At 40.6% G+C, this 26,654-nt stretch overlaps 1 protein-coding gene across 3 annotated transcripts in view; it reads left to right on the plus strand.

Annotated features, from left to right (window-relative positions):
• Positions 1-26,654, plus strand: part of MGAM (maltase-glucoamylase) — an 80,239-nt gene that overhangs the window by 41,518 nt on the left and 12,067 nt on the right. For all 3 annotated transcript variants that reach the window (XM_014546745.1, XM_005875032.2, XM_005875033.2), the window contains exons 16-40: positions 82-253; positions 1,486-1,602; positions 2,162-2,316; positions 3,429-3,513; positions 4,359-4,415; positions 4,886-5,010; positions 7,450-7,538; positions 8,198-8,247; positions 8,649-8,816; positions 11,740-11,892; positions 12,247-12,447; positions 14,709-14,863; positions 15,976-16,144; positions 16,393-16,489; positions 17,335-17,447; positions 18,386-18,511; positions 19,774-19,902; positions 20,139-20,246; positions 20,556-20,618; positions 22,363-22,497; positions 23,406-23,493; positions 24,291-24,429; positions 25,384-25,517; positions 25,626-25,660; positions 25,754-25,870. In XM_014546745.1, the coding sequence (XP_014402231.1) occupies positions 82-253; positions 1,486-1,602; positions 2,162-2,316; positions 3,429-3,513; positions 4,359-4,415; positions 4,886-5,010; positions 7,450-7,538; positions 8,198-8,247; positions 8,649-8,816; positions 11,740-11,892; positions 12,247-12,447; positions 14,709-14,863; positions 15,976-16,144; positions 16,393-16,489; positions 17,335-17,447; positions 18,386-18,511; positions 19,774-19,902; positions 20,139-20,246; positions 20,556-20,618; positions 22,363-22,497; positions 23,406-23,493; positions 24,291-24,429; positions 25,384-25,517; positions 25,626-25,660; positions 25,754-25,870 (2,980 nt within the window). The remainder of the gene's footprint in view (positions 1-81; positions 254-1,485; positions 1,603-2,161; positions 2,317-3,428; positions 3,514-4,358; positions 4,416-4,885; positions 5,011-7,449; positions 7,539-8,197; positions 8,248-8,648; positions 8,817-11,739; positions 11,893-12,246; positions 12,448-14,708; positions 14,864-15,975; positions 16,145-16,392; positions 16,490-17,334; positions 17,448-18,385; positions 18,512-19,773; positions 19,903-20,138; positions 20,247-20,555; positions 20,619-22,362; positions 22,498-23,405; positions 23,494-24,290; positions 24,430-25,383; positions 25,518-25,625; positions 25,661-25,753; positions 25,871-26,654) is intronic.

A 26,654-nucleotide genomic window follows, 5' to 3' on the forward strand; every position in this document is an offset into this window, starting at 1 on the left:
TTGACTTCTGAGGCCCTTAGTATATGTTGCTGGGCTGAGACATACTAAGGTTGCACATTGACTCCTACTCTATCTTTCTAGAGCTGTCAAGACTGTGTTCCCTAATAAGAGAAGCTTCATTATAACCCGTTCCACCTTTGCGGGATCTGGCAAGTTTGCAGCTCATTGGTTAGGAGACAATGCAGCCACCTGGGATGACCTTCGATGGTCCATTCCTGGCATGCTCGAGTTCAATCTTTTTGGTATCCCAATGGTGAGTCCACATCCCAAGTTCTCTTACAAACCTCAATTTCCAGAAAGCCTCATTTTAGAAAGTTTTCAAATCATAAGACTCCCCTCCCTACACTCCATGGCCCAGGGATTTCATATCTTGAGAGTATGTGTTTCATCTACACAGTATGGCTCTGATCCCACCACAGTCTTCCTTGCATTGTCTTATAAAGATAGAAAGTTCAACCTTGAAGTGATATCATTGGAACATTTCTTTCTATTCGAGTATAATATGCACACATAAAAGTGCACATATCCTGAAGTATACAGTTGATGAATTTCTAACTGATATCCATGTATCCAGCATCTGGGTGAGGAAACAACATTACCAGCACTTTAGAAATGGCTTTGTCATCTTTTAGTTAAATTCAACATATATATTTATTGAGCTCCTACTATATTCAAGGTACTGAGTTAGGCATGCATGGTAAGGGCAAAGAAAAACATACATATAGTAACAGAAATGCCTCTCTTTCCCCAAAGAGTTTATAATTTAGTAAGAGGAGACATATATAAACAAACAATTATGACAGGCTGGGGTAAGCATGCCAACAGGGACATATACGTCAACTGTTAAGGGAAATCCTGAGAAAGGACTTAACAAGATTATAAGGAACAAAGGGAGTCAAGAGAAACTTCATGGAAAAGATAGCACTTGAGTTTAACTTTGAAAAGTGGATATACTTTTTCTGACTCATGGGGGGAGGTCATTTTGTTGGGTCTGTGAGGGTTGGTATGTAAGACTAGAATGGTAAGTAATGCTGGAAAGATGGGTTGGAGCCATGTTTTGTGGAGCTAATAGGATAAGCTGAAAGGAGACTCTGGAAATTTTTGAATTGATGAGTAACAATATCAGGTTTAGGTGTTGGAAAATTAATTCCAATAGCAGTGTGGTCAAAATAATAATATAAACAACATTACTAGTAACTGTTCATCAAAAAGCTATTGTGTGTCAAGTGTTTTACTTATTTCACTTAGTAAAACCCTCTGTAACTAATTAGTGCCTACTTTACTGGTAAAGTGAGGAAACTGAGGCACAAGAGGGTTAAGTAAGTTACTCAAAGTCACTTGGCAGTAGAGTGGACACAGGATATAAACCAATTCAATCACACCATGTTAGCCTTCTCAGTAAGAGGTTAGCAAAGTTTAGTTGAAGTCCCTGGTAGAAAGCAAAGGGGGATGTACTCCCTTTGAGCTGACTGTGTGTCCTTCCAGGTGGGTGCTGACATATGTGGCTTTGCACTGGATGCCCCTGAGGAGCTCTGCAGGCGGTGGATGCAGCTGGGAGCTTTTTACCCATTTGCCAGGAATCACAATGGCCAAGGCTACAAGGTAATTCTCCCAGGATATAGGATGTAAATAAATTTGGCATCCCTTAGGACTGCATCTATGGGCAACTACGGAATGTGTTGAGCCATCCTCCTACCTGGTGCTCAATCAGGCTAATTTGCACCACTGTTTGCAATCAACCAGGACCTATGATGCACCATTAAAATGCCCTGTCCCACAGCCTCTGCTATTTCTATGCTTCAGTCAAGAAAATGGCGAGTCTGTGAAGGTTTTTATCAAACCTCTGTATACTTTATCAACATTGCTCATATTGTAATGAGAATCAAATGAGGAGATGCTTCAAAATTATTGAACCGGCAGTCTCTTTAGAGAGCACCCCTAAAGAGTGGGTGAAGGGAGCTGAGTTTCAAGGTGAAGAATGGCCACTTACTTGGTGAAATGATCTCTCTTTGCCCAACTGTACTGATCAGAGGCCAAGCTTCCAGGTCTTTCAGGAAGTAAACTCTCGGTTTTGATGAATGGGGTCTGGAATTCTCCAGATACTTCTGTTGTGCATGGTCAGCTGACAACTGCAACATCTTCCTTCCTTCCTTCCTTCCAGGCCCAGGATCCTGCCTCCTTTGGAGCCAACTCTCTGCTGTTGAATTCCTCCAGGCACTACCTTACCATCCGCTACACTCTGCTGCCCTATCTCTACACTCTCCTCTATCGCGCTCATAGCCGGGGGGACACCGTGGCCAGGCCCCTTCTGCATGAGTAAGTCCACCTAACCCAAAGGCCTTTTGTTAATGCAACTGATGACATTGACTATATCATCATATATAAGAGTGACAATTGAAACAATTCAAACCCAGGTGGTATTTGCAAGGCTATTGTTGCTTAGATACTATTTAAGTATTATAGCCTGTTCTCTTTTGGGAAGGAAGCTAGACTAAATGTCATGGGACTGGGGTCTTTGTTCTGTCACCAACTAACTCTTTATCTTAGACAAATCATTTTAGTTCTTTTATCCTTAGTTTCTTTAATCTTAATTTAAAGGATTTGGTGGCTTGAACTTGATGGTCTCTGTTGTAATGCACTATGTTCAGGCTCTAGAACTTGAGAGGCTTTCCTTATCAAAATACAGTTAATGTCCTTATGTGTTTGACATTTTAGACCCTCAAGCACATATCTGCTCTATTATATATTCATTAGAGGCCTGATGCATGAAATTTGTACAAGAGTAGGCCTTCCTTCCGCTGGTTGCACCGGCTTCCCTCTGGCACCTGGGACCTGGGCTTCCCTCCCACACCCAGGACCCGGGCTTTCCTGCCGCTGGCAGGCACCTGGGACTCAGGCTTCCCTCACAGCCCCGGCTTCATCCGGAAGGATGTCCGGTCTAATTAGCATATTATACTTTTATTATTATAGATTATTTGGGGTAAGTTTTTGCCATCTCCTGGAATTCTCTGTTAAAAGGCAGCTAGCATAAGAGAGAAAAAGAGTAAAATTATAAATTATCTTCTATTTTTTGTGATCATATCCAGTTTCTTCTTGGTGATCAGCTGAACTTTTAAAATGTACAACTTACTTTACTTATTTCTTTATAAGGGAGATATGGCAATTAGAATTCGGCCTTGAACCTGCCTAAGCCTAGCATAGATACCGGAACAGGAACTTCTGTCTAACCTGGGGAGAGATTAGGAGGGCACATGAGCTGGAGGAAGCAGATCTCTCTGCAGGATTGGGGAGGTAGGAGTTGAACAGGCATCATAGAAAAATTGGGGGAGTTTTCCCTGGGAGGGAACCTGCATGTTTTGGACAGGCTGAGGGGAGAACTTCCAGGAAGCGTTGGCCCACATCTCAGCTAACGTGTCTCCAATCTCCAGGTTCTATGCGGACAGCAACACTTGGGATGTGCACCAACAGTTTCTTTGGGGGCCTGGCCTCCTCATCACTCCGGTTCTGGAAGAGGTATGTGTTCCCATAGAGACACACTGGTGGTGGCAGCTTCTGTTCCTGCAGCCCTCTCCTTGGAACCACTTTTCTTCTCTTTATTCCAAACGCATTTCCAACATGTGTGGCTGAGTCAGGCTTGATGACAATGTGCTGAGGGTTGGGGAGGTTGGATATCTGATACTTTCACATTTTCTTTCCTCTAGAAGTCTTTTTTCTGACCAAGTTCTCAACCAGTGTAGAAGCATCTACTGGCAACTCTAAATTTAAGAATGGTCCTATTTGTTGTCAGATCCTCAGAGCAGATCAGTACTTGTTCTGTGAAGTAGAGGCAGAAGGGATTAATGACCCAGGATCACTCTAAAGTCAGGCTTTGGGGGGGCGGGCATGGTGGAGGGGGTCAATGGGGGAAGAGGAGTATATCTGTAATAATTCCAATAATAAAGATAAATTAAAAAAAATAAAGTTAGGCTGATCAAGGTGAGATTGTTGCCTGTGCCACTTAGTACCAATGTGATCTAGGTATAAGTCATCATGCTAATTCCTTAGCTATAAAGGTGAGATAATAATAATAATCCCCATCACTGGGGACTGTTGTGAAGTGTGAATGAGATAACCAATGTAAAGCTGGAAATTTCACCACAACGTGTTTCAATATTGTCATTATTCTTAATGTGGTTCCACTTAGGATTTTTTGTTGTTATTCCCATTAGAAGAAAGGCATAATTTGATAACAAGGCCAAGAAATGTCATTTATGCACTCTCGATATATGTTAAAGAAGTTCCATAGAGAATGCTAGGAAATGTATTTGATCCCTTTCAGAGGCTGGGCCATGAAGAAGTATATTTTGTTTTCATTTCAGGGTGCAGAAAAAGTGATGGCTTATGTGCCTGATGCTGTCTGGTATGATTATGAGACTGTAAGTAGCACACTGACTTTTCTTAAATTCTTCAAGACCACAGCTGCAACTGTGTAGACAAGAGAGGAGTGTTTCTGTAGTATCTTCTGTAATTTCAGCCAAGTCAATGAAATGAGCCTAAGTCACTTAATGTCAGTCATGATGAAATCCAATAAAGACTCAAGTAGAATGTCTCATGGGCAAATGCTGGAGGGGCCAATGGACAATTTGAGCTTGGTCATGAGTTAGAACTATTCATTCATATAATATATATCAAATAGCCTCAGCATGGCATACACATGCCCCCAAAACCCAATTGATGACAAAACCTGTTGTTCTTGACTTTTCCCCTTCTCTTGTTTGATTGTCTGACTAGATAGTAATTCAGCTCGGTGGTAAAGGAGAGATCCACAGATGATTCAGCACAGGAATGAAAGCTGGAGGTGAATGTCCCATCAAGCTGATGTGATTGATTTGTCTTCATGCTTTAGGGGAGCCAACTAAGATGGAGGAAGCAGAAAGTGGAAATGCAACTTCCTGGAGACAAAATTGGGCTTCACCTTCGAGGAGGCTACATCTTCCCCACCCAACAGCCAGCCACAACCACTGTTGCCAGGTACAGCATGACCGAGTTTCCTTTAAGGGGCAGGCTGACAAAACTGGTCATTTCGGTGCCCATCTGCTCCCATGCAGAAGATGCTGACACATCACATTGAGGGTAGGGAGTGGGGAGGAAGACGCTCTAGTGTGTGTGATTGGTTATTAAACTCTGCCCTTAGGCCTCTTCTGAGGAAGCTGTGATTTAGAACTGCATCCAGATAGATTTTGAAAGACCTTAAACCTTGATCTTCCTGAATCCCCTTGAGAGAATATTTTTTAAAAAATCCTCTAGCCAGTCATTCTGTAGGTTTTAATTGATATTTCCAAAATGAAGATCTCAACTGGTTGCTCCCCTGCTTAGAGCAAATTCTTTCATTAGTAGGTCATTCAAGGTTAGTCACAATCCAGTTCCAAGTTACTTAATAATTGTGCCTCTGGGTGCACATTAGCACATACCTGTAGACCACCATCCTGAAAATCTTGCTATTCTCCAAACATACTCTTCTATTTTCCTGCATTTGGGCTTAAGCACTTATTATCTTTTCCAACATTCTTTGCCTGGTATGTTCTTTTTTTTCAAATTAAATTTATTGGGTGACATTGGTTGATAAAATTATATAGGTTTTAAGTGTACCCTCTTTGATACATCATCTGTATATTGTATTGTGTGTTCACGACCCCAAGTCAAATTTTCCATCACCATACACTCGAGCCCCTCTACCCTTCATAACCTCTCCCACCCCCTTTCCTCTGGGAACCACTATAGTGTTGTCTGTGTCAAAGAGTTTTTGTTTGTTTGTCTTGTGTGTTCACTTTTTGCTTTCAGTTTTATATCCCACATTTGAGTGAAATCACCACTATAGTGTTGTCTGTGTCAAAGAGTTTTTGTTTGTTTGTCTTGTGTGTTCACTTGTTGCTTTCAGTTTTATATCCCACATTTGAGTGAAATCATAGAATTCTTGACTTTTTCTATCTGACTTATTTCACTTAGCATGATAGTCTCAAGATCCCAACATTCTTTGTCTGGTGTGTTCTTAATAATCCTTCAAATTAAACTCAGATTTTATCTGCAAGAAATGTTTCCCAACTCTTCCAGCAAAGGGAGTGCTGCCACTTCCAACTTTCTGATCATATGTTATACTTTTTTGGTGTTTAGCTGATTTTTTTTCTTTCCTCCTTAATATTGTTAAATATGCCAATCATAGTTATTTTATACTTTTTACCTGAAAATCCAATTATTTAAAGTTATTAGTGGAATCAAAATCAATTGTTGTTTTTGCTAACTTTCTTTTTGCTGGCATATTATCTTGTATGATTAGTTGTTTATGTTTTTCAAATGTGGTGATCTTAAAGTTCCAAATGTGGGTCTCATTCTTCTAGAGATAATTTGCTTTCTCTTCGATTGCAAGCCAGGACTGCTGTCCTGGATCACATTAGCTCCCTGCAGGGACCATGTGTTGTATTTTATCTAGGCCCAAGTAGTATTTTAGTGGGTGGGTCCTTCAGAATGTCTGGTATCCTCCAGAATATCTAATCCACCACACTGCTAGAAGTGTCATTCTGGACTCCTATAAGTATTTTAACTTTTGTGTCACACTTTACTTTCTGCTTTGATTGTTTGGTGAATACATTTAATATTTCCTACAATATTTAAGGTCATCAATGGAGTGTCTGTTCATCTTTGTATCCCTTAGACTTCCTAGCAAATGAAAACTACTCAACATATGCATGTTAGACAAAGCAGGTGATTTTGTTGATAATGGGATCCAGCTTGCATAGGGCATAGTGAAAGGCTGAGCTGTGAAAATACAATAGACTGTGAGGTCAGTGAGGGATGCAACATGATCAGAAAATTGGGAGGTAGACTATGTCCATCTATTTCACCAACTTACTGAGTAGTGTTTTGTGTTTCTTATTCGTAATTATAAAGCAGATAATTGGAATGTTTTCTTTTACTCTCAAAACAAACTAATAATAAATAATAAAATTAGGAAAGGTGTCATTTTATAGATATACCTTATTGTGTTTTATTGCTTTCTGAGTCAAAATGGTTCTCTGGCAGGGAAAAAATGTATCCCCCAGCCACAATTAATACTTCTTCTGCATGTAACATCTCTTAAGTGATTAGGCTGAACCAGTTATTATCTAGGATTGCTCTGTTTTCTAATAGTTTGTATTCTAAATAATAGTTGCATTGGTAGTTTTTATTGTAGTTACTGTGTGATTCTGGTGCTTAAATTTTTTGCCTCCTACATAGGTGTTTATTGCTAATGTTTGGGGCAATGATTCTAGAGAAAGATGCACCTGTTGATTTTGTCTTTGTGCCTGAAGAAAAGCAGAGCAGTCTGATGCTAGGATCCTTTTCCATCTGAATCTGATAGTCATCCTCAGTTTATCTGACAAAATTCTTTGAGTTTTAAGTCTTGGTCTCTTAAATAAATATCTTCTCCTATAGTCGACAGAACCCTCTTGGTCTTATCATTGCCCTAGATGACAACAAAGAAGCAAGAGGCGAACTTTTCTGGGATGATGGGGAAACAAAAGGTGAGCCAATGTCACTATTTATGAACCTGCATCTTTGAGCTACCCCTCTGGTCATTCACCTGGGTGAGGTATCTCACCAGGCACAGTAGCATTCATCCCTGGAAAGAAGAGTTTTGTTTTAGTAGCACTGTTTATGGGTAGTGGTAGATGGACCACTGATGGAGGAAAAACACATTTCTACCTCATAGAATTCTCCCATTGGCCAGCAATATTCATAGGCTCTCATTTTATTGTCAATGGGAACCTGAAAGAGATGTTTTTAAGACCATTCCTGCCACTTAATGTGGACATCTTCCCCCAAAATACTACTGAACAAATGTCGATTGTATGAAAAACATAACCAGTGAAAAGGCAGTGAAAATCTAGCTACGTGTCTATATATAGTTTCTTAGCACATTTTTCTGTCTCCAATATACTAATGACTCTTGAGGCTTGAGCTTAGGAAATAGACTCACTTGAGGAATATTCCTTGGAAGCACATGAATGGGAACCTTTTCAAGGTTAAAGGAGAAAGGAAAAGGGAAAACAGTGGCTTGGCCTCAGAGACTCTGTCTATAATCTTGTCCTTCTCAAGATGTAGCTTCAAAGACAGCCAGAGTAAAAACTGTTCTCCTGTGGTGGGCAGATCAGAGTCTGACTCGTCTTTCTCTCACTTTCAGATACTGTGGCCAATAATGTTTATCTCTTATGTGAGTTTTCTGTCGCCCAAGTAAGTAGCATATTTTTGTGAATCTTCAGTGTGGGCTTTTGTTGGTCCACAAGACTCATGTGTGTTTGTGTGTAATTATACTTGTAGCTTTGTATGCATTTATGGTATAGGTGAGCACATTCTCCTAATAACTGAATCAATCATGTTAGTTAGAAGAAGGCAATGAAATGAATAAATCAAAGCAGTCAGTTTTTTTAATAGTAATTATTAAAAATCTCTCTCTCTTTCTCTCTTCCTCCTCAGGGAGTATCAAAATACATTTGTACTAATTAAGCACAGATGAGTAGAGACAGCTAAGAGACATTCAAACCCATTCTGGGTATCTGATCTAGGATGGAATATTTGAGTGACTTGAGAAACTGTGTTTTATAGTTAGATCTTTGTGCTTAATTGTTTTGCAGAATCGTTTGGATGTGAAGATTTTGCAGTCAACCTACAAAGATCCTAATAATTTAGTATTTAAAGAGATTAAAATCCTTGGGACCCAAAAACCTAACAACATTGTAGTGAAACACAATGGTGTACCAACTCAGGTTTCTCCTAAAGTCACTTATGATCCTAACCGACAGGTAAAAATCCCTTTGGTTGAGACAGTTTATCAAGAATTCTTCACAGCTCATGGTGTTCCTTCTTACCGAGGTTGCATGGGTCCTGAAGGACCAAAGTACACTGAGGCCTGGAGTGGCAAGTCAGAGGGTTAGGAGAGAAAAAAAATGAGGAGTGGGCTAGCACTAGAATGAATGAGGGAGTTGCTGGGAAACTGGGATAAAGGCAAATAGTCTTTTCATCCTTACTCCCCCACTGGCCCCAGTCTTCTGTTCTCTCTGGGACAGAAGAAGAAGTGTGGGGAACAGAAATAGAGGAAAAGTAGATCTGAAAGCTGCTGGCTGATGCTAGAAAGGTAAAGAAGAGAGGGGGTCCCCATTAATAAAAAATTTGAAGAGAGTTTTTTTTAAACTGTATTGAGATATACTAGCATAAATTCTCACTACAACACATACATTTTTAGAAAAAATTTTAAGTCAAAGAATTTGACAAGTCTAGGTAATTAATGGCTACTTATTTGGTTAGATGATAACAATAAAATAACTTTTCATCAGTTGTGATAAGATATGATGCTCCTGAGTAGTTGTAATCAGTTCCTCTGATATTTTAACACTAGAGGCTCGATGCACAAAATTCATGCAAGGGGCTTGGCCCCCTCCGGCGTGGCTTCGTCAGGAAGGATGTCCGGTCTAATTAGCATATTACACTTTTATTACTATAGATTGTGAGGGACCCTTTCCTCAAATACTTCTTACTACAGGTATGATCTGGGATTGGGAGCTACTGGGTTAGCATGTTTCTGAGGGACCTTCCAAACTTAAGAAAATAAGTAAATTTAGTTTTCTATTATAATGATATATCACTGACATTTGACATTTTGTCCTGATAATATCCATTGAGGATGCATACATCATAAAGTTAGAAGTAGTATTACATTTTTGTTGGTGAGTACAGCAAAGTACAAGCCATTTGACAGATTCAAATATGAAAACAAATTCAATACATGTTTGTTAAATAGATTAATTAATATAAGGCCAAAGGGGCTCTTTAACTGTTTCAATTTGATTTGTGAAGAGACACAATATATACATATGAAACCATTGGGAAGGGAACAGGCAACCCAAACCAACATATGCAAAGTGTTAATTTATTCTAAGTTAGTGTTCAAAGCTTAATGGAATATTGAACAAAGTCCTTGCAGAATATAGGGCTGGAGCTGGACTTTGAAAGACGATGCATCAGCTAGAGATTCATTTGGCTGCAAGTGTCAGGAGACTCAGCCAAATGGTGGTTTAAACAAGTTGGATTTTTTCCCTTATGCAATAAGAACTTTAGAAAGAGGTCAGTTGCTGGCATTGATTCAGTGGCTCAAGGTTGTCAGGGTTGATATTTTTTTCTTCTCTTATGATTGGAAGTGCCTCCTGCTTAATTCCAGTCACTATGGCCTTGCATTAGTATGAATAAAAAGAGGAAGCAGGAAAGAAAGAAGCAGTCCCTTAAATCAAGAAACAAAAGCTTGGCTCAGAATTTACCTATTAATGGCCACAGCTTTAATTCTTAAGTGGGAACTTTAATATTCTAAACTGAAATAGTAAGAGGATAACTTTTATGTAGGGCAGGCAACTAGCAGTTTATTCCACAGATGAGCATTTGTGAGGATAAAACATTCAAGGTTGAGATGTCAGAATGAGCCAATCTAAGGATGGCCTTGTATTAGTAAGAGGTTAGCCTTTCATTAGTCTGTGCATATTGTATAACTAGAACAGGTAGGATTCACTTTTGGAAGGAGATCAGTTTGGACAGATAACTTATGGTCAGATTTTGGAAGGTCTTAGTGCCAAAACGAGAAGGATCTGAGCTAATGTCAAAGGGTCACTTATTGACCCTCAACTCAATGTTTAAGAGAATTGTCATGGAGGGGGATGGGATTCGTAGTCCAGGGAAGTGCAAGATGAATTTAGACTGAAAAGAGACTGGAAGGAGGATGATAATCTTAGAATGTAATTTTATAGCTCTAGACAAATGTGAACTTTCTCTAAGGAAAGTATATAGAAAAATATTAGATATTTGAATTAGAAAGTGGGATTTTTAAAACTTTTCAAGTTTTGAGGCTTTGGCCTGCAGAAATGAAGAGGCTGGGGTGTTAGAAATAGAAGGAAATGGAATGATTTTGCCAATTCACCAATTTTGCAATTGATGAAACAGACCCAAGGAATTGAAATACTTTGTCTGAGTTTCCACAGCAGAATGGAGATGAGAACCCAGGCCACATTATTCTTATTCCTTTGTTCTTGCCATCAGTCTAGCCAGTGGTCGGCAAACTCATTAGTCAACAGAGCCAAATATCAACAGTACAACAATTGAAATTTCTTTTGAGAGCCAAATTTTTTAAACTTAAACTATATAGGTAGGTACATTGTTATTAACTTAATTAGGGTACTCCTAAGGCTTAGGAAGAGCCACACTCAAGGGGCCAAAGAGCCACATGTGGCTCGCGAGCCGCAGTTTGCCGACCACGGGTCTAGACCAATGGAGGACACTGGTTTGGGGGAAAGAGGGCAAGAAGATAAGCTAAATTTGGAATGACACTTGTACTTGTGTGTGTTATGCTACAAGGGGAAGTGCAGAAGCAAGCCTTCCTGACAAAACAAGGAAGAGGAAGCAGGTGAGGGAAGGAAAGAAAGGAGTGATTACAGATTTTATTTTATCAAATTCTTTTCAAAATGTTATATACAAGATTGACATAGAGTTGTGACATCTGCCCTGTTGCCATTGGGCAGTCTTGCCCCCACTCCCCATATAGTTCTCTCCATAGAGGCTCCAGTGGTATGTCACTTGGATTATTCAGTCTGGTATGATTTCTATTCCTCTCCCCAAAGAAGTTTCAGATTTTGCAAGGCCTATGTCCTGAGGGTAAATTTCCTTGTCACTTCCCCATTCCCACAGGTTGCCCTTATCACAGGACTTGATCTTGTCCTGGGAGAAGCATACACTGTGGAATGGAACCTGACGATGGAGGATGTAGAAAAAATAGACTGTTATCCTGATGCGGATGGTGCTTCTGAAGAAAAGTGTCTTGCCCGTGGCTGTGCCTGGGAGGTAAAAATGCTGATGGTGTTATCATAATTAAATTTCTCTACACTTAACCTACAATTTCATGAGCATAGCACCAGTACCTATGTGATTACTTAAAATCCACAGAAAGAAAGGACTTCCAAAGGAAACGGGGTTTTTATCTGGATATGAAGAGTAGGTAGGGACAGGAGTGAAAATTATTTTTAAGAAAATATTTTACATGGAGACCAGGAATTTAAACTTGTATCACAACCAAAGAGCACATAGGGAAATAAGTGATAGTCTGGCTGTATCTCCCTGTAAATGACCTTTTCCAGCCCCTTTGTATTTGATAATCCCAGGACCACATGCTGAGCTGACTTTGGCTTTACTTCTCAGGCAACCACTTCCCCAGGAGCCCCTTTTTGCTATTTCACCAAGGATCTATATTCTGTTGATGATATTCAGTATAACTCACATGGAGCCACAGCTGTCATCTCCTTAAAGTCTTCTCTTTACGCCAACGCTTTGCCCTCAACACCTGTGAACACCCTCCGTGTGAATGTGACCTACCACAAGAATGACATGCTGCAGTTTAAGGTACGTGTTCACAGACTGTGTATCAAGTACTGACTAGCACTTTTCAGTTCCAACCGTTTTTGCTAGTCAAGGTTACAGAAACCTAAAATCAGTTCACTCTTCTAGGTTAACCATGCTATCTTATACTAGGTCATTATCCTAAGAGCAGTGAGAAACCAGTGATGGCACAGGGCGACCTGTTCTAATTTGCATTTTGAAAAGATTGCTGTGTCTACTGAAAGGACAAGAGTGAAAAGGAGAGACAAACTAGGAGGTTACCAGTTAGGTAATCCAGATGAGGGCTGGAGCTTGGTCATAGTACAGGAAGGAGATGGGGAACAGTGGACATCTTTGAGAGATGAGAAGGTAGTGTTACAGGATGGTGATGATTGCAAGTAGGTAATGACAAGAGGGAAGAACCGAGAATGATTGCCGTGTTGCTAGCCTGCATCTCTATATGGAGTGTGGCAATATTAACCATAGTGGAAACTCTGAAAAGGTTTGAGCTTGGGCAAAATCAGATGATGAGTTCAGTTTTGGATATTGAATTTGGGATACCTGTGAAATAGACATGAAAATGAAGTGATCTCTCTTTTCTATGATTTATTACATCTAAGGACTAGTGATGGACTATCTTATGTATATTTCTATATTGAATTGTGAGTGTCTGAAAGACAGGAAATGTCCTTTTATCTTTGTGTTTCTGAAATCTAACACTGAGCCCAGTAGGTAGTCAGCACTTAGATGTTCATCAAGAGAATAAATGAAAAACATCAGGCTTCACCTGACAGGTTGTTCACAATCTAATATCAACCTGGACTCTGAGCTCTTGTACATCTTATAATATAAGGACGAGGCTTTTATATTCCTGTCCTCACCATAGACCTGGTGGCATTGGATAGGCACCTAATGGGTTTGAAATAAATGAATTTGCTTAGGTTTCCAGCTTTAACTCTTTGCCAGTCTACTTCCTGATCACACAGTAACTCTCTCCAAAATATTTGCCTCTTTCTGACCTTGCTTTAATACTCAGTGCCTTTGCACTTATTTCTCTACCAGAAATGACTTGATTTCCTTTATGTGCTGGGTTAATGGCTATAAAGCTTTTAAGACTCAGTCTGTATTTTCTCTGTGAAATCCACTTAGTATCCCTGAAAGTGTTAGGTATTTCCTTCCCTTCGGTGTCACAACACTTCTGCAAAGCTCTACATTAGCATATTATCACCCAAGTGTTGTGGGTACATCTCTTTTACCTCCCATTAGCATGTGAATTTCTTTTTTTTTTCAAATTTATCTTTATTGTTGAAAGTATTATAGATATCCCCCTTTTTTACCCCATTGACCCCCTTCATTCCTTCCTGCCCGCCCCCACCCCAGGCCTTCACCACACTATTGTCTGCATCCGTGGGTTATGCATATATGTATATAAGTTCTTTAATTAATCTCTTCCACCTTTCCCTCTGAGATTCTTCACTCATGCCATGTCTCTGGATCTATTTTGTTTGTCAGTTTATTTTGTTCATTAGATCCCATATCATATAAGTGAGATCATGTGATAATGGTCTTTCTCTTACTGGCTTAGCATGTGAATTTCTTAAAAACAATAATGTGTCTTATGCAGTTTAGTTATTCCTAGTATCTAATATAGTATAAGCAGGACTATATTAGATACTCAGTGAATCAGTTTTTAGTGAGGATATCTGTTTTATTTAACCAAGTAAAGGTAGAAGGAAAGTGATAGAGAGTTAGAAACATTGATGAGAGAGAAACATCGATTCAGCTGCCTCTTGCACACTCCCTACTGGGGATATGCCCGCAACCAAGGTACATGCCCTTGACCAGAATCGAACCCGGGACCCTTCAGTCCGCAGGCCGACACTCTATCCACTGAGCCAAACTGGTCAGGGCGAGTTTATATTTTTTAGGGGCGGTTCAATTCAGAAAAGTTTTCAGGTATTCACAAAGACTCATACCCCTACACATAAACTAGTAAAAAATATAATCATAAACCACATTGATTCTAGACTGATTTTCCAGGGTAGCACCAATGTCAAAGTGAATGTGTTATTGTAATAGAAACCTTAAGTAAGATATGACAGACAAAAAAAAACAACTTAGATCTAACATTGTTCTTTCATATGTTAATAAAATCCAGAGTATTATGAGCTTAAAGACAAAAAAATATAGCATTCATACTCTTTGTCAAGATCATCAAGGTTTTGCTAAGGTTATGGGCTTTAAGGGTGCCATAGTTACCTAAAATCAATTTTCTCTGTCACTAGATTTACGATCCCAACAACAATCGGTATGAAGTCCCAGTCCCTCTCAACATACCCACAGTTCCATCCAGCACCCCTGAGAGTCAACTCTATAATGTCTTCATTAAGAAGAATCCATTTGGGATTGAAATTCAACGCAGGAGTACAGGCACCGTGATGTAAGTGGCTCCTAGTCTGATTTGAAATTGATGGATACCTGCACATTCATTGCTCTGTCCATTGTCCTTGGAGATATCCTGCTCAAAGCACCACACTACCCATTTCCAGTTTCATGAATAAGTTATTTCCTTTGGTCTGTTCTTATGAGAAAGCCCTCTGGGAATAATTATAGAGGCAGTTGCATGCACTTAGGCATTCATTCAACAAATGTTTATGGAGTGCCTTTATCTTTTGTCGTTATAGAAGATAAGATCTCTCTTTTTATGACAAAAAATAAGTAAATCACAAAGATAATTCAAGTTAAAATATAAATAAGGTGGTTTAGATAGTGACAACTGCTATGTAGGAAAAGAACAGGATGATTGAGGGTTGTAGGAGGTTACGCTTTGGGTACTGTGATCAGAGTGGATCTCTCCAAGGAGATGATATTGGAAAAGGGACCTGGGTGAGGAAAAGGAGCCACCCATGTGGAAATCTGAGGGGTGGGGAAGAACAATGTAGACAGATGGGCTGGATAGAACACAGGCCATGAAAAAGGAGTAAACTTGGCATATTAGGCGGCGGGGGGGGGGGATGTCCAATATAGAGTTGGAGCAATTTAGTAGGTAGGGAGGTAAGTGATGGGAGATGAAGCTGGAGTTTAGGTGGGTTTCATATTAGACTTCATAAAATTTTGTAATGGAAATCACTGAAGCATTGTAAATGGGGGAGTGACGTGATGTGAGATACTTTGAAAAAATTCACTCTGGATGCTTTGTAGCAAATGTGGTCTGTAGGGAGCAGGAGTGGAAGCTGGGGTTCGTATGGAACCATAGCAACTGAGTTGGAGAATGCTATTAGATGGGCATTCTGAAAGAAGAACTGAAGGGAGGTAGTAATAGAGGAAAATAAAGAATGAAGCTTGCTCCTGGGCTTTTAGCAAAGGCATCTATGATTATTTTAATTAATTTGGTTTGGTTTGGTTTGGTTTGGTTTGGTTTGGTTTGGGAGATTAACAGGATTCTGGGTGGGAGAGGAGGGAATCAAGAGTTTGGTTTTCCTTGAAAAATTAGCTGCTTGAAGCCAATAGAACAGCCTGTTTCTTTCCCAAATATACTCTTTTGTGTTGCAGTTGGGACTCTCAGCTTCTTGGCTTCACCTTCAATGACATGTTCATCCGCATCTCCACTCGCCTTTCCTCCCAGTATCTTTATGGCTTTGGAGAAAATGAGCACAGAACCTATCCGAGAAACTTGAATTGGCACACATGGGGGATGTTTTCCCGAGACGAACCCCCGGGGGTAAGGGCAGAGTTTTGGGATCTGGGTCTCTGCATCTCTCCACCCACATATGTACACTTTGTGTTTCATCTTCCCAGACTCAACTTGGGTGGTCACATCTGTTTTTAGTTAAATGGACCAATTCCAGGCTCCTTTGTTTCTTATACATTTTATTTTTTTCAGAAAAGACTAGACACACCTTACCAATCAATTTTTGTTGAGTTTCTTTCTTAGCCGCCTCTTCCCACTTTTTCATATGATTCTTCCAGTACAAGAAGAATTCCTATGGTGTCCAACCCTACTACATGGGACTGGAGGAGGATGGAAGTGCCCATGGAGTGCTTCTGCTAAACAGCAATGCCATGGGTAAGATGATGCCAGCATCTCACCTTATTTTTGTGAACCAATCATTCTTGAGGAAGTTTAGAATGTGTTTGACCTAGCTGCCCGCTGAAGTCAAAATCGTTATCATGTGGCCAGTTTTGTTTCCTCTTAGCCTTTCTATTTAGCCTTTCTGTTTATTTTCAGCTCAGTAATGTGTGTTAACAAGAATTAACTAAACTCTTATTTGGCAAAAGTCATGTAAAAAGGGATAGCAACACTAAGCAAGTCCCAATTATCCTAGAGGTCAGCTAGTGGAAGCCATCTGTATAATTGAATTAGTGAAGAAGCTATGGGCAGAGCACTCTCTCTGGGGGTATGAAGATGTGAAGAAAATTTATATTGTATATTAGAAAGAGGTGGGAAAAGCAGGAGGTGGAGGGGGAAGCGTGCATGTAAAAAGTGGTGAAATCTGAATAAGGTCTATACCTGAGTTAATAATATGTCTACATCAGTTTCCTGGTTTTGACAATGTACAATTGTTATGTAAGATATTATTATTGGGGGAGACTGGGGGAAGCCTATATGGGAATACTTGGTACTATTTTTGCAACTTATAAGTCATAAACTATTCTAAAATAAAATTATAATAATTAAAAAGAGCAGAATGACAAAACATATAATAAGATATCAAAGAACACCAAAGAGAAAAAAATCCAGAGATAGGACCCTGTAGACTTTCGCTTAACTTCTTCAGTTCTGTGTAGGTACAGTACAAAGTACTTTCTCACAATACAGAAGCATTGGAAAAGGGAGAAGTTATGCATTTCAGAGGATAGTTCGTCACATGGAAGATTTTCAGATTGACTTGTATTTTCCTACATTTTCAGATGTGACATTCCAACCCCTGCCTGCCTTGACATACCGTACCACAGGAGGAATTCTGGACTTTTATGTGGTTTTGGGGCCAACTCCAGAACTTGTCACTCAGCAGTACACTGAGGTAGGAGGGAATTCAATTGGTTACCAAGAATTTAAACAGTATATTTTGTGTTCCCAAACCTACATTCATTAGTATAGTTCTCAGATAATAACTGGGTTTATTGGTCTTACTGGGAAACAGATAGATTATAAAATAAATAAAAATATATACATACCAATAATCATTAAATTCATAGCCTCTCAAAGCATTTCAGAGCAGTAGAATTAATAGTACTAGGGATGGTTGGGGAGGTGGCAATAGTGGTAGTGAGGGTGATGATGTTGGTGATGTGATGATGACGATGGTGATGTGATGGTGATGGTAGTGTACAGGTGGTGGTGATGGTGGTTGTGAGTGATGGTGTTTATGATGGTGGTGATGTGATGGTGATGGTAGTGTAGTGGTGAAGGTGGTGAAGGTGGTCATAGTGGTAATGACAGTTGTTTTGGCAGCAGCAACAAACATATATAAAACTAACTGTATGTCACTGATATGTGTCAGAACAGTTTACATTGACATATTAACTCATTCAGTCCTCATCTCACAAGAAAACAACAACACTGAAGCAAATACTATTATTATCCCCAATTTAAAAGTGAAGAAACTGATGCACAAGAGGTTATTTAACATTTGCCCAGGGTCACATAGTCAGCGGGGATTGGAACCGGTATGATGACCTAGGCATTTTGCCTATGGATTATGTGTTCTTAACCAGTAAGCTAGACTGCCCCTAGGAATCAGAGTAAGATGAGATTTTCCAAAATTCCTGGGCAGGGAAGTCCAGTCTATCAGGAGGCTTTCTCCAAGGTATCCCAGTGGCTGCGCCTCTTCTCAGTTTCTCTCTGGATTTGAATTTGTTGATCGTCTAACTTGGGGCACTGGAAAAATATTCTTATTACATTGTGTACAACTTCAATTCAGAGTCTTCTTAAAAACTAATATTTTCTGTCTGTTTTTAGTTGATCGGTCGGCCAGTGATGGTTCCTTACTGGTCCTTGGGGTTTCAGCTGTGTCGCTATGGATACCAGAACGACTCTGAGATTGCCAGCTTGTATGATGAGATGGTGGCTGCCCAGATCCCCTATGTACGTTCTCAGTCTCTTGGTGTACTTGCTCTGGGTCCTCACAGCCAGCCCCAGTTGTCTCTGTATCTGGATTCATCTGCCTTATTTTTGCAGGATTCTGTAAAGTTACAAGATGCTTTCTCATACATCACACTGAGCCTCACCCCAACCCAGTAATACAGGTGGGGGTCATGGTCCTCACCTTAGAGTCACAGTGATTTGCTAGAGGAGGAGGACATAGGCCCAGCTTTTTGCTAGATCATGCTTCCATTTCTGTTATATGAATTCAAAATATTTAGTCAAAAATATCCTTGGTTCCATAAGAATAAAAGAATCCCCCCAATAGTAGTATTGTTTAATTTTAAAAACTCAACCCAAATTCAGTCAGATCATTGTGTGTGTAGATAGAATCACCATTCCAACACTATGCCGGGCTGGAGCACAGTGTTCCCTCAGCTTTGAGTTAATCCTCGGTTGAATGTAGAGACCTTGGAACTGACTTCCAGAGGAAATACATGTGGAATAAAACTCTTTCATTTCAGGTAAGAGGGGTCCAATAATTAGATAATTGATTCCATGAGCCAGTTACATACAGTGGTCATCAAAAGTAGTTTTACAGTTGTGAGTCTATGAAACACAGGGTTTATTCTTGTATTATTATTTATTAATTATGGTATTATTCATACAAATAATTATAAGCCTACTTTTGCCAACCCCTGTATTTAATTGTATCCTATTTGTTTTTTATTGTTTACAGTTGTTTCTAGTAATAGGAAGTGCAGCATGCACTATTTCATTTTTAATGAGAAAGCTGTGTTTAACAACCCCCAGGATTGGATATCCAAAGCAATTACAGGTTTTGTTTTTGGTAGATTCACCATCCATGTTGTATTCCTACTGGGTAATTGACATTATGTTATTTTCTCTGAATCGGAACCACAAATAATACCAGGGCAGCTCTTGGGGGAGGTAGCAACAATCACTCCTTATATTGGTCATATACAAGGCACTTCCTCATCCATTGTTTTCATTTATTCTCAAAAACAGCCCTGCTGGATAGGCATTATTATCCTATATTTTGCTAATTTCATTTTCTTTTTATCTTACAAAGAAAAATTAGAAGGTTAAGTAGATTTCCCAGAACCCTAGTACCTGACAAATGACAAAACTGGGATTTGAAAGAATCCAAAAAACGCCATCTGAAATTCCCTACTGGTTGGGTAAGGGGTGGTCTGTTCTCGTCTGGAACCTGCAGCCACTGAGTTCCCTTGTGTGTCCCCCAGGACGTGCAGTACTCGGACATCGACTACATGGAGCGGCAGCTGGACTTCACCCTCAGCCCCAAGTTTGTTGGGTTTCCAGCTCTGATTAATCGCATGAAGGCCGACGGGATGCGAGTCATCCTCATTCTGGTTCGTCCCTCTGTGAATGGGAGGAGTCTTTTGGGAGCGTGAATAAGCTTTGGTGGAGAAAACTTTACACATACTGTGTTTCCTTCCATGTTATGTGCAGAGAAGTTGAGGGTCAAAGAGAAGCTCTACAGTTCAGGTGGAAAGTAGTGCCTTCCCTATGGAGGAGTTTTTCTCTTTTCTGTCCCCAGTCATTCTCTGGCTTTGTTTTTCTCTCCTGACCTGTGTGTTCATTGTAGGACCCGGCCATTTCTGGAAATGAGACAGAGAAATATCTTGCATTTGATCGCGGTGTGGATGATGATGTCTTCATCAAAGCTCCAAACGGAGACATTGTCTGGGGAAAGGTATGATTTTCACAGTGACACAGGTGAAGGGCGGGTCACTGTTAATATGTTTGTGCCTGTTGTTGTTTAACCTTTTCCATTTGGGCTTTGAGGTCAAAAGTTCTCATTTTGTCAATCAATATCTGTCAACACAGTTAAGGAATTTTTAAGGAATGTATATGCACTGTGAGGTGCACTTCTCTCTAAATCAAGCCTACGTGAAAAATCCAAGTATTATCACCTGTACAACCATGGTTAATAATTTTTTAGGAAATGCTATATAAGAGAAGTTATCTCCTGCATTGCTTTTGAACATTTTTCTCTCCACAGGTCTGGCCTGATTTGCCCAATATCGTTATAAACAGCTCTCTAGACTGGGACAGTCAAGTGGAGGTAAAGGGTCGTTTGTGGATATTGGGTGAAGTCAGGGTTGCCAGGAAGGACTATCTTTTAATCAGTTTATTTTTTTAGAAATGACTCAGACGTGGCTGGTATTAATCTTTATTCTAATCCTCTATCACCCTGCCTGCCTACCATGTTTTCCAACCTGCCTGAGCTGGAGCTCTCTGTTCTTCGTGAAAGATTCTCTACTGGTTCCATGTTTCTACCACTATTTTCTCACAAAACGACATTGCTGGTCTGCCTTCCTCTCCCAGCCTCTCAATGAAGTGGCTCACTACCCTCTCACATTTCTATGATCCCGTATACTGATCTGTTTCTGTTTTTTTCTTTGTGTTCCTTTTTTTTTGGCCTTTTATCTAGACATACGGGTTCCTTCTTGCCTCTTGTCCATTGTGTATAAAAGCTGGAAGTTCCCATGACCAAGTCTTTCTGTTGCTCCCCCTACCCTTACTACTAGCATTATTGAGCTTGTTAACTCTTAAAATGCACTGGTGAACATAGAGGAACCTATTTACTAAGACATACAAAGGACCATAAAGTTCCATAACAAGCAACCTGGCCTATATAAAAATGTATGAATATTTGCTGCTACTAAGTGGTGTGAATTCACAATTAGGCACTGAGCATTTATTTTATGTTCTAAGCTAATCACTATGGGGGATTACAAAGATTAATCAGAAGAAAATAAAACAAGGTCATTGCTCTCAAAGATCTTACAGTATAGTTAAGGAGTTAAACCTTGGGTCTACTTTCCAGGTTAAAATGAAAACATAACTTTTATTATTTGAGGAAATTAAGGGGAAGGTGCATCTTTCTCCTAAATCCTCCCAATTTACTTGACACACAAGAGCTGTTTTCAAGTGATTCTGAAACTAGAGAAAACACAGGTGAATGCTAGTTAGATGGTCTAATGCAGTGGTCGGCAAACTGCGACTCGAGAGCCACATGGGGCTCTTTGCCCCCTTGAGTGTGGCTCTTCCACAAAATACCGACTTCTGCGCATGGGCCACGAAGTTTCAATTGCACTGTACGTGCACGCCCGCACGTGGTAGTTTGTGGAAGAGCCACACTCAAGGGGCCAAAGAGTCACATGTGGCTCGCGAGCCTCGGTTTGCCGACCACTGGTCTAATGTAATAAAATGCAATTTTGCCTCTCACCCCCTTTCCTTAGTGGGAATGAGACACGAGAGGATCAACTGAATGTTTCTTTTCAGCCTGTTGACAAGGCACCTGATGTCTGCCCCTTTCGGGCTGCAGGCTCTCCCTGGTTCATGCTTTGTCTTTGAGAAACACTTAGGAAATTACAGGACAAAAGTTGAGGGTTGGGCATCTAATAAACGAGATAGTGAGTCCAGGGGTTGATTGCTACTGTTCATGTTGATACGGAGAGGAAATCAGTCTATGGATGTTTTCCAAATGCTAAGGAGGGGCCTAATTGTGCTAAAATTTCCCCTGTACTATTGTACTTGAAACTTGTGCCAGGGGCTCGGCCCTCGCAGCCGCAGAGGCTTGCCTTGGTCGTCTGGAAGGACTTCCAGAAGGTCATTTGGCTGCCTGGTTTAATTAGCATATTATGCTTTTATTATATTTGAAATAAGCAAAGAACATTACTTAGGCTCTGTTTGGATTATCTGTCATTATGTAGTACAAGGCTGTGCGTGAGTTAAACTCTTAGTAAATGCCTGTTTGCTGTCTAATATGTTTGGGACAAGTAAATTATATTTAATTTTTATAGCTATACCGAGCTTACGCAGCCTTCCCAGATTTTTTCCGTAATTCAACTGCCACCTGGTGGAAGAGGGAGTTGAAAGAACTACACACCAATCCACGGAGTCCAGAGAAGAGTTTGAAGTTCGATGGCATGTGGATTGTGAGTGTTTGTGTCTGTGTACATTTGGATAGGGGTGTGTCTATCTTTGTGTGTCTAAGTGTATGTATCACTGACCTTTAATCAAGAAGGATAATGATCACCCCAGAGAGCTTTGGATGTATCAGACTATAGTTCCTCCAATTAGGACTGGAACATCCTGATAGTCCTCAGACCTTGTACCTTGCTGCAAGTTCCTGCTGTAAAATTCCAAGGTCATTACTAGGAATTTCTTAGAACTGCAACTTGCTTCACACCCTGAGGGAGAATTTTTTTTTTTTTTTAATCCTCTAGCCCAGTGGTTCTCAACCTTGGCTTCACATTAGAATCACCTGGGAATCTTTTTCAAATCCTGATTTCTGGGCCACATCCTCCGGAAATTCTGTTTCTTTGTTATGGGGTGGGGCCACAACATTAGTAACAAAGAAACAGAATTTCTGGAGGATGAGGCCCAGAAATCAGGATTTTTAAAAGATTTCCCAGTGATTCTAATGTGCAGCCAAGGTTGAGAACCACTGGCAATTGATCGTTCTAGTCAATTCTCAGCTGGATTTAATGATTACTGGATGGTGAATGATTTATTCACTACTTCTTTCCCTCTGAGTGGACAGCAGGTAACTATTTTTAAAAGTATGTTTTTATTGATTTCAGAGAGGAAGGGAGAGGGAGAGAGAGATGAAACATCAATAATGAGAGAGAATCATCCATCAGCTGCCTCCTGCACCCCCACCCTCCCACCCCCCTGCCCACTGTACTGGGGATTGAGCTTGCAACCTGGGCATGTGCCTTGATCGGGACTTGAACTGCAACCTCCTGGTTCATGGGTTGACGTTCAACCACTGAGCCACACTGGCAGGGCCAGCATGTAACTGTTTTGTAAAGTAAGATATATCTGTGTTTGACTTTTCTAGGATATGAATGAACCATCAAGCTTTGTGAATGGGGCAGTTCCTCCAGGTTGCAAGAATGCCTCTCTGAACCGCCCTCCCTATATGCCATGTAAGGACCCTGGGCCTCCTCTACTGGCAGAGCCATGGCCACAAGGAGTGACCCCTGCAAGAACTCAGCAGCCAGGGGCTTATCCTAACTGCTCAGGGCATATCTCAGTGGTGCTTTGGTTTTGGGGAGCCAGCAACAGACACACTTCAATCATTTTACCCAGTTGGGTGTGTGCAAGTTACTGACCCCACTGAGTGAACTTTTTGAGTTTGTTCAGAAAACACTTAACAGTAGTTATGTCTCCAAAGGATCCTACAGCTACAGCTTCTTCAGGCTCAAGTTAATTCCTCCATGAGAATTTGTTATGCTACCGGTGGGTGGAAAATAGTGGCTTCCCCTTATCATGGAGTTGATGGACTTTGGTATTACACCTGTGTTCATATCTTGGCCCCAGAAATTATTCTCTCTGTGAGTTGTATGACCTTCAACAGATTCCTGGATGTTTCCCAGCATCAGTTTTTTAAACTGTAAAAGGAGGATAATGATATCCTTTTCATAGAATTAAGATAAGAATGACATGAAAGAATTACCATGTTAAAAGCCTAGGTTGGAGCCTGCCCCATAGCGTTTGACAACTCTGTTCTTCCCCATGCCCTTGGCTTCCTCCTGGAGACCCCTCCAAAAGACTTGATGTTGAATGGCCTGTGGGCACCATTGCAGGTCCCAGAGCTGAGCACGTTCCTGTGCCTCTGAGATGGAGAGGGCCCCATGCAGATGGAGAGTTCAGTCCCTTGAAGGGAAGTCAGTGATAAACAGGATCAGAGGTGGCTTTCCCATCACTAGCTCTTTCTCCTCAGATTTGGAGTCCAGGGACAGGGGTCTCAGCAGCAAGACCCTGTGCATGGAGAGCGAGCAGATCCTGCCCGACGGCTCCCGGGTGCGGCACTACGATGTGCACAGCCTGTACGGGTGGTCCCAGACCAGACCCACATACGAGTGAGTTGTCATCTTCCTTCTCTAACTGGCCCAACCTGCAGGGTCAGCCAGTGACTGATGAACTCCCCGGCTTTTCCTCTCATTTCCTCTTCCAATGGGGTTAAAACGATTTTAATTACTGCTATGTAGCCATTCTTACTTTTTGGACAAATATTCATGAGCATGGAGCCAGGCCCTGTGATCATAGTTAACAGGACAGTTTTAAATAAGGGCTGGTCCTGCCAGTGAGAGACCACAGTCCTAGTGGAGATGACATAGGCCATTATCACACAGTGCAGCTGATGCTGTAACAACATGACATATAAGACGCAAAGAGAGTGTAGAGGATCAGATAGTTCCTTTATTTCAAAAGTCACTTACCTCTTTTGGGATTTTTTGCGGGGGTCATTCATGTTGGGTTAGACAACTAGCGTTCTATTGAATTAGCCTTGTCCATTTTGTGAGCTCAGTCCCTGAACAATAAGAATTATTCTAAGGAAAGCTTTATAAAGGAATTTGGGGGGTCATTCATGTTGGGATAGACAACTAGTGTTCTATTGAATTAGCCTTGTCCAATTTTGTGAGCTCAGTCCCTGAATAATAAGAATTATTCTAAGGAAAGCTTTATAAAGGAATTCACCTTCTTCTCCCCAAAATATAGAAAACTAAGTACCGAGTAAATAAATAGTAAGATTTGGTGATTACTTATTGTTTTTAGGTGATCCAGTGAGTTTATTGCATAGTGAAGTCCTTTGTAAAACAGTGTAAATAATCTAAAGGTATATGTGTTATTCTCCCCATCCACCTGGGATTGGTCAATGGGAACCTCACTATAGCTCAGATTTCCCTTTTTCCTCCAGTAACAGGAAACATGTTGTCACCATGGCCTGGGGTCAGAAGTTCTAGGAGGAGAAGGTTTGTGGCCTTTCTTCCCCTGTTCTGATCTCAATCATCTCCTTGTTCCCCTCCAACCAGAGCTGTGCAAGAGGTGACAGGAGAAAGAGGGATCGTCATTACCCGCTCCACGTTCCCCTCTTCTGGCCGCTGGGCAGGACACTGGCTGGGAGACAACACGGCTGCATGGGACCAGCTGAAGAAGTCTATCATTGGTGTGTGGTGGGGAGGGGAGGTGGGATCCTTGCTAAAGGATTCTCTGAGGAGTGGGTAGGAAGCGGGTCGGGAATGGTGTGTCTGACACACTGTGGTTCTCCTTGCAGGCATGATGGAGTTCAGCCTCTTTGGCATATCCTATGTAAGTGCCCTTTGGATCACCCCTAATCCCCAAGAAAGTGATAACGTCGTTCAGAAATCATCAACAGGAGCATTTTATTCCATCTTGTCTCAGACAGGAGCAGATATCTGTGGGTTCTTTCGAGATGCTGAATATGAGATGTGTGCTCGCTGGATGCAACTGGGGGCCTTTTACCCCTTTTCAAGGAACCACAACACCATCGGGACAAGGGTAGGATGAGGTTATCACTAGGAACACGGGTCCAATTTTGAGTTGGTCATATTCCCCACTGATATCTATAAACCCGTTAAACCCTCTTGTTTCTTTTCTTTTTTAATACACGTATATATTGTGAAATGATTAGTACACTTGGGTTAGTTAACACCTTCATCACTTCAGATAATTTCCATTTCTTTTTTGTAATGATGACATTTAACATCTACTCTCTTGGCAACTTTCAAATATATAAGACAGTATTTTTAACTGTATTCATCATGCTGTACATTAAATCCCCAGAAAATGCAGCAGGGGGCAAAAGTTGGTTTACAGTTGTGAGTATGCAAAACACAAAGTTTATTCTTGTATAATGATTTAATAATTAATGTATTATTTTCCATATGAACAACTATAAATCTACTTTTGCCCCACCCTGTATTTATTTTATAACTGGAAATTTTTACCCTTTGACTGACATCTCTCTATTTTCCCCAACACCCAGCTTCTGATTACCACCATTCTACTCTGTTTCTGTGAGTTCTACTTATTAAGATTCCCTTTTAGATTCCTATATTTTAGATAAGTGTTATCACTCAGTAGTTGTCTTTCTGTGTCTGACTTTATTTCACTTAGCATTATGCCATAAAGATCCATTCATGTTGCTGCAAATGGCAGGATATCCTTTTTTCTTGTGGCTGGATAATATTCCATTGTGTACATATCACATCTTCCTTATCCACTCATCCATCAGTGGTCATCTAGGTTATTTTCATGTCTTGGCTATCTTGAATGGCACAGC

Source organism: Myotis brandtii, unplaced genomic scaffold, assembly GCF_000412655.1.
Source record: "Myotis brandtii unplaced genomic scaffold, ASM41265v1 scaffold455, whole genome shotgun sequence".
Lineage (NCBI taxonomy): Eukaryota > Metazoa > Chordata > Mammalia > Chiroptera > Vespertilionidae > Myotis > Myotis brandtii.